The 8,017-nt window shown below is 43.2% G+C and overlaps 1 protein-coding gene across 1 annotated transcript; it reads right to left on the bottom strand.

Annotated features, from left to right (window-relative positions):
- Positions 1 to 228: 228 nt before the first annotated feature.
- On the bottom strand, positions 229 to 7,346 carry LOC100284785 (serine carboxypeptidase 1). Its single transcript, NM_001157680.2, has 13 exons — positions 7,104 to 7,346; positions 6,870 to 7,015; positions 6,459 to 6,535; positions 6,241 to 6,363; positions 5,983 to 6,085; positions 5,799 to 5,839; positions 5,577 to 5,681; positions 1,930 to 2,010; positions 1,633 to 1,806; positions 1,479 to 1,550; positions 995 to 1,227; positions 809 to 854; positions 229 to 632 (listed from the first exon to the last, which is right to left on the bottom strand). The coding sequence occupies exons 1-13, from the start codon at positions 7,250 to 7,252 to the stop codon at positions 549 to 551; spliced, it is 1,434 nt and encodes a 477-aa protein (NP_001151152.1). The 5' UTR covers positions 7,253 to 7,346; the 3' UTR covers positions 229 to 548.
- Between the last annotated feature and the right edge of the window lie 671 nt (positions 7,347 to 8,017).

The raw sequence follows: 8,017 nt of genomic DNA, 5'->3' as shown, positions 1-8,017 counted from the left end.
TTCGATTGATGATTACAAATCGGTCGTATACCTCTCTATTTATAGAGGAGGGAGGCTGGACCCTTTACAAACTAATTTCCGAGCTTTTCCCGTGATTTTAGCTAACAACCGTAACACAAAACTCGGAACCCTAATCTGCTCTGCGCACGCGCGAACCGTCCGGCCTCAGGGCCGGACCGTCCACAGGCTCAATTCGGTGCTCAACAGAACCTTATTTGATTTTTTTCCTTCGATCGAATATTATGCTTGCAATCCTTTTCGGGGAGGTTCTGTAAAGGATTGCAAAAGGATTACATGAGTTTACCATAATTGTATAGAACCTCTCTTTTTTAAAAGGGCAGAGTTCTGCATTTCACTGTAGGTACAAAAGAATTGACCAAATTTTTATTAGGGACAACAGACCCGAAAACATTACAATCGCTCGGTTTATTAAAGGGAAAAACGACGAAAAGCCTAGACACAACAATCCAGACAACTAGTCCCAAGTAACTCACTTACATACACATAAAGTCTATACAACTATGTAGCAGTGCATCTCTATGCGCCAATCAAAGGGTATCACCAGCAAGCCACCTTGAAAGCATAGCAAGGCATTGCCTTGGCATGTATTCTGGAGCAGTATGCCCAGCACCCTGCAAAACCCAAATTAGTCGGTCTGATTTCTTTCTCTGAGTTATATATGGTCAGTACGGCTTTTCTTAGCTACAAATCGTATCACACAGCAACCATGCCATCTGATATAGCAAACCAAGAAAACGAGCACTTAATTGGAAATTTAGATGAAATTAGGAACATCCAATGCTCTTACCTTCACCGTTGCAAATGTGAGGTTATTTGAGTACAACACTGTATATCTGCACATAACATATATATGTAATGTCAGATTGATTGTTGCATTTTTTCCCCTGAGGATGATAGTTGCATGTCTGAGATCCAAGTGGGCCCCAGTAAAAAGCACTCTTATTAACATGCATCGGAAAAAAGATTGACTTACCCTGCAACTTGCCCATCAACATACCATGGTCTCCAGTCATCCACAATAGAGAAATTAAGTGACCTAATCCAGGATTGTGTGCCAATATAAGGTACACCCATGTCATGATCACCACTGTAAACTAGACTTTTGTATCCTTTGGTGGTCACATCCAAATGGTACTTCACTGAACTCTTAATATCTTTCAAATACGGTATGTCCGTGTTGCATCTTAACCATAGGGGAACTGTTCCCTGCATTGTAGGGCATAATTATACCAGAGTTTTACATCCACTTTACCTTTACAAATCATAATGAAATAAATTGGGCTAACACTCCCACATGTTAAAGGGAACAAAGGGGGCACAAACAAGTTGTGTTCAAAACAACTTAAAATCTTGCCAGTAGCGAGTTACTAATGAATCTGGCGTGATAGTGTTGGCCATAATAATGTTTGGAAGGATGCAGAAACAGGTTGTTCTGCATCAGCTTCAGGCTTTCATACCTTGTGAATCCCAAGAGCCTCCCTCACTGTGGCATTGTTTGCCCATATTCTAGACAGTGTATATAGCATTGTCTGCAAAGAATGGTATGATGTGAAATGTTAGGCATAATATGGTGTACTGCTGAATAAGTTAAAACCTCATCTAGGCACAAACTCTGCACTCTGTAGAAATCTCAGACAAGTGAAGCCCTTCTGCAGTGAAGTCTGGTAGCTGCTGCATCTTCTGAACACCTAAACTCGTCTTCAGCTTGAGAACATTGTATTGGTGAGGGCTTGCATAAGCACAGCGGGGCTCCAGAACGTGAAACTCAGATATATCCTTGACACACTACACAAATAGAAGAAACTGTGTATCAGTCGTTTATCAATTGCTTGGTAACCTGTCGCAGTGCCACTCAACAAGTGATTTTCATAGAAAAATGTAAAAATAATAATCTGTTAGCGGTCATGCCTCATCTATGGCATCAAGACTATTTCTGCACTGGATGCTTTGGTGCCTGTTGTCTCCTCCACGGCAACTCTTCTTGTATGACTGAAAATCGCAAATAAGCCAACATCATTAATACAGATACCCATTTATAGTTTTTTTCTGAAACAATGGTAGGAGCTCTGTCTTTCAATTAAGACAAAATGAATTTTATGTACAAGAAAGGGTTGCCAAACATGATGCCTACCTGGACACACGAAAGGCTAACCCACCCACGTGACACAGTAAAGTATAAAACTAATGTGAGTCATCATTGGCGAACAAGGTTGCATAACAGTCAATAGTTTCGACTTCCCATGGAAGGCCCCATGATCCACCCTAGTGATGCCAGTCAGATGGGGCCAAGCAAGAGGCCGCTACAAGTCATCGTCAAGTCATCCTTGCCAAGCTCAAGCACGTTGTAAAGAGCAACTCTGACTTCCCGTCTCGAACCCAAGACCTGCCCCGGCGGTTGCCACACCTTCCATACACCCAATTGTCAACGAAGGGTTCACCCCATGTCATCGTTGCTAAGCCACATCCCTAGACGTGGCAGCTCTGGCTTCTCGTTGCAAGACCCACTTCCACACATCAACTGAGCGCCAAGAAGTGAAGATCAACTACAGAAGGTGACACCAAAACTAAGATGAATTTCCAATAGCAGCGTCTTCAGGAAGGACATGATGCCAACACCGCCACTATTGCTCATCCAAGAAATGGACAGGGTATTCACCCTTGGAAGACAATGCTAGAGGAGAAGAACATGACAACGCCAACAGGGAAAGCAGTGCCCACATGTATCATCGTCGTCAAGGCATGACCCAATATGTAGTCCCCCTAGCACCACCACTGTCGTCATTGTCCCGCTACCATTGTTGTCCTGCCTCTTCACAGAGGCCCCTTTAGAGGGGCATCGTCGCATCGATGTGCTGACTACGCACAGTAACCGCACAACGACGTCAGCCGCCATCCCCTCCGACCAGGCATCTTACAGAGCTGTGTTTTCAACTATGTCTAGGGTGGCAAATGTAAAAATAATCAAGACACGTCTTTTGACAAAGACATGTCTCTTGGCTCTATACTCAAGATAGAAGACATAGTTGATTGATGCATTGAATTTATTTGCGAACACAAGGTTGACTTGTCCCTTATGGTTCGGGTTGATGATGAGTGATTGTCAATGGGTAGCACTCTAGGATAGTCAATGGACGTCAAAATGTGAGATTATGCTTGTGCAACCATGTCGGTCGGCTTGTGGTGTGCATGTGTGAAGCACAGGGACGGTGGTCGACGGCTGTGGTGAAGGTCATGCAGGCTCGTGTTGATGGACTGAGAGCGGGGAAGGGCGAATGCTAGATCTTGACTGACGGATCGGAGCAGCTAGGTGACTAGACGTGGTGGCTGACACCTGGGACACGCACTCGCACGAGGACGTGGCGGAGTGGGCTGTGTTGCCGGCGCAGTCGAGGACTGGTGGGACACGTGTCCAGGACATGGGGGACGCACGCGGTGCGATAATCACGACGGTTTGATGGTTAAGCCTCAAAACCACACAGTGCTACGGACGACGGGTTTTTGACTGGGTTTGGCCTCAAAGCCCGACGGTGGCAGTTCCAACGGGAACTGGAAGCGGCACGTGGCGTGATCACGGAGGGTGCATCAAGGTGAAGCAACTCCGTGTGAAGAGCGTGGCCGTCAGATGAAAACTCCAAGAGTTGATCCATTTCGCCCCCGGTGGAGTGGATAGGCTTTATCCAGACTAGGAAATAGAAATAACCCTCTATAAATAGCGAGGTAGGGCTGGTTAGTTCAACATCTCTTAGGCTTAGTTTCATTTGGCTCTTGTTTTAGAACTTCTAGTTTTCCTCTCTAGGTTTTCACCAGTTTAGCCGGGAGATCCGCAACGATTTTGTTCTATCGATGGTGTCTTGTAATCTGCAATGATTAATCCGAGGAAGGGTCGCCGGTTCGGCCGACATGTTTTGGTTGGCTTCAATCTCAGTTTGTTCCCTTACCGAATTTCTGAAGTTTTGGTTGAAGTGGCGGCAAGCGGCGGGTGTCTTATGCGACCCCCGGGTGCCACACAAACTAAAAGACAAATTCTACAGGACAGCAATCCGGCCGGCTATGTTGTATGGAGCAGAATGTTGGCCCACTAAAAGACGACATGTCCAACAACTATGTGTGGCAGAGATGTGTATGTTGCGCTGGATATGTGGCCACACAAGGAGAGACCGAGTCCGGAATGATGATATACGAGAGAGAGTAGGAGTGGCGCCAATTGAGGAGAAGCTTATGCAACATCGTTTGAGATGGTTTGGACATATCCAACGAAGATCTGAAGAGGCACCAGTGCATATCGAAATAATTAGGCGTCCCGAGAATGTGAAGAGAGGTAGAGGTCGACCAACCTTGACGTGGACAGAGGCTGTGAAGAGGGACCTGAAGGAGTGGAATATTGATAAAGAGCTCGCCGTGGATAGGAAGGGGTGGAAGTGTGCAATTCACGTGCCAGAACCTTGATTTATAGTTTCGCTTTTCCTCTTTAATCGTTTGACCTTTTCTTGTGCCCATTTAGATCTTGCTGGTTCTTGTGGGTTTTATCTCTTTTATGTGTTTCCTCGTTTCGTCGTTTTTCGGTTCTCCTTTGCCTTTGTTTCCCCTTTTTTTCTTTGGGGGTTGAGCTCTGAGGTTTTCATACGGGGTTTCATCTCTAGCCTACCCCAACGTGCTTGGGACAAAAAGGCTTTGTTGTTGTTGTTGTTGTTGTTGTTGTTGTTGTGTTCTTGAGTTCTTCCCTTCCCCTTCTCTTGAGGATTTGTGGAGAACCTTCGAGTTCTTGTATTCCGGATGCTATTAGGATTTGTTGATGGGTGAGATATACTCTTAGGATCACTTCTTACGCCCTGTTGGTGCAGTTTGTAGTTGTGATCTTAGCTGATCTTGTTTTGAGTTCGTTCTAGAAAACCCCAACAAACCCAATTATGTTCGTATTTTTAGATCTACGGTTGATTCACAAGTTCGATTGAGCTCAAAATTTGTGGAGACCTTGGAAACTTATTTGTTTAGGTGTGTGTAAAATTTCATTTCAATCGGAGTTCGTTTGGCTCAGTTTCACATCCGAGAACAAAATTTCGTGCTGCTCAAATCAACACTTGTTCGCGACATGGTTTTGGTCCGATTCGGACTTTTCGATGTCCGATTTGCCATCCGTTTGTTTTGCTGCTCTCGTGTGTGCATGAGGAACATTTTAAAATCATGGGATCACTAGTTTGCTGATATGGTTCAAGAACTTTCTTCATCTCAATTGAAGTGAAGTGCTCAATTTCAGTTTTTAGCAGCAAAATTTGATTGGCTCTCATTCACCCCATCTGGTCGCCTCACCGGTCCTTCATTATTAAACACTCTAATTTATGCAATGAATATAGTAAGACACAAGTTTTAGACACAAACATTGTATCACACTGTGTCTTAGTTATGTCTTGTGTTTAGAGTATCGTGCAAGGGGTTCAAGGTTGTACATGCCCTTATAGTCAGTCTTAAAATATTCAGTGCATACCCAACAAACACAGAAAATCATGCAGGTTACAACAAGAATATTTAATGGCTATAATTAAGTCTACCCTTGTTACCTTGTACATTTGGTCAGATATGAGAGCCATCCTATGAGCAAATGGAATTTTCGATGGCCCATCAAAGTTTGATTGATCTGTGAATGGATTTCCAACAAGGCAGCCCTGAACACCGTATGCAAAATTAACAGGGGAATTCTGTCCTCCAAAAATAGGATAGCAGTTTGGGAACTCAAAGTATCCCTCTATATGTTTTTGCTGCTGACAGTATAATTTTCAAACCTTTAGATTCATTGTAGGTTTACTACCAACAATTTTCAAACCTGGAAAAGGCAAAGGCATCATGACACAAAATCAAATTGTTGATGAGGCAAAAGGAAATATGCATGTATAATACCAGAAAAAAGGCAACAAAAACTGACAGGGAAAAAAGAAACAAAAACTGAAGGTTGAGGAGCGATGTTACCCTTAGCAATTTCAGAAGTGACGGTAGGCACAATCATACCAGCGTATGAATCACCGCCAATGTAAAGTGGATTTGACAAGAACTCTGGGTGCTCGTCAAACCACTGCAAAGTTATTGAGAAAGAAAGACACGAAACACAACTTACAATTCAACATCTTTGCTTATTGAAGTTATTATTGTGACAAGCATATTCCAGTTTATGTTTAGTAGCAATATATAGATGCACATGGGATTGAAACTAGAGCAGGGGGATAGAACCTTCTTGAGAAAGACCAGAATATGGCTGACAGCTTTTGTGTCACTTGAATTGTATCCTTGCTCTTTGACAGAGTATGAAAATCCAGCTCCAACCGGGGAATCAAGAAAAATGATATTGCTCACCTGATTACCATGCTATTAATTAGACTGATCCAAATCCAATCCCATGAGAAGCTGCATATTCTGCCAAATAAGAAAGTGCATTTAAATAATTCAACCTTGGTCCAGGACTCAGGTCTGTACACCAGCTTAGGCAGGCCACCCATGTAGCTGTCAAGGTCGAAACTGAGAGGGCCTAGAAATTAGTTTAGAGATGCACAAATTAGTTTACAAAATTGATCATCGCATCTATAACTTTATTTCAGTACACACATAAATAAAGCATACTTTTACAAATGAATTCTAAAAATAGTTTTTTAACGATACTTAATGAGCTTTTTCTACAGCCATTAGAGATCATTATTTTTTAGAAAGCAACTACATCCAATGAAGCACAAGGATCTCCTATGCGAAGAGGAGGTACCAAAAGTTGCCAAAGCACATTTTGGCCCCGAGAAATTCAGTAGCAGAGTAATTGTGTTGTGCCTCTTTGAATTAGCAGCACGTCAGTAGGAGGCGACCATACGCACCAATCTGATAGACGAGGCCGGTGAAGGAAGTGCATCCGGGGCCGCCGCTGAGCCAGAGCATGACCGGGTCGTCGGCTGAGGAGCCCTCGGAGAGGGTGAAGTAGTAGAAGAGGCGGACGCCATTGTCCTCGTCCACCTCCACGTACCTGTACGCCCGCCGGCCGGTGAGCCATAGCTAAACACGCTGATAGAAATCGAAGAGGTTAACGGCTCAGAGCCACATGCAGAGCAGACCCAGTTCGGAGCTGGAAGGGGAGTGGTCCCTGGAAGCCGGGGAGATGGGTGACGACGCGCTCCTCCGCGGCAGCAATTAGTGTGCAGAGGAAGAAGATGGCCAACATCCACCACCGGAGATCTCCGCCGCAGAACATCGATCCTCTCATTGTACTGACCTGCGCGTCGGCAGCCGGTGTTGCTTGCTTTGCTTCTCTCTTACCTTCACCAATTAGTATAATAAAGGGATGTATTATTCATTCATTTATCACGAGCCTATAATTAAACCATCATTAAGATCCAACGAATTTAGAGAATGTTTGGTTTTTAAGGACTATTTTTTAGTCCCTTTATTTTATTTTATTTTAGTTTAATTTATAAATTGTTATATATAGAAATAAAATAGAGAGAGTTAAACTAAACACCCTGTGGCTACAGGCACATGGAAAGCAAGACAGCGACTACATTGACAACAATAATTGAACATATTCAGTACGACCTACGTCAAATTGTCCACTTGCAACCTCGAGAAGTTCCGCAATATAAAAGAGTATCCATTTCCACAATAATCGCACAGTTGTGCTTGTGCTTCAAATGCTCACTGAAGTTTTACGACATACTTTCAAATTACGATTACAGGAATATCACAAGTGTTATATATTCTATTTTGTAACTTTTACAGTACTTTTTTACCTAATAGTATCATGTTATCTTTTCTTGTATTTTCATCTTTGGACGCCTTGCCACAACATCCTCCCTTCTTAAATTTCATCATATTTTTATCTTCTCTTCAATTCTATTACAGAACTAAAAGGACTACACATACTTTCTAATGGATACACAACATGCGACATTTAACTTTCATTTTCAATTTTGCCGCGTTTAACGACATGCATTCATTTTCGTCATAAAACTGTACAAATGACAGCCTCTAC

This window comes from Zea mays, chromosome 2, assembly GCF_902167145.1.
Source record: "Zea mays cultivar B73 chromosome 2, Zm-B73-REFERENCE-NAM-5.0, whole genome shotgun sequence".
NCBI lineage: Eukaryota > Viridiplantae > Streptophyta > Magnoliopsida > Poales > Poaceae > Zea > Zea mays.
The sequence above is the reverse complement of the archived record's forward strand: the minus strand, read 5'-3'. Positions and strand labels throughout refer to the sequence as shown.

Excerpts from the sequence above, each read along its gene's own strand:
- LOC100284785 (NM_001157680.2), bottom strand. The coding sequence starts at position 7,252 with ATGAGAGGATCGATGTTCTGCGGCGGAGATCTCCGGTGGTGGATGTTG. Across the intron at positions 1,807-1,929 it reads GTCTTGATGCCATAGATGAG|TGTGTCAAGGATATATCTGA; the intron begins GCATGACCGCTA and ends CTATTTGTGTAG. Across the intron at positions 855-994 it reads GTTGATGGGCAAGTTGCAGG|ATATACAGTGTTGTACTCAA; the intron begins GTAAGTCAATCT and ends TGTTATGTGCAG.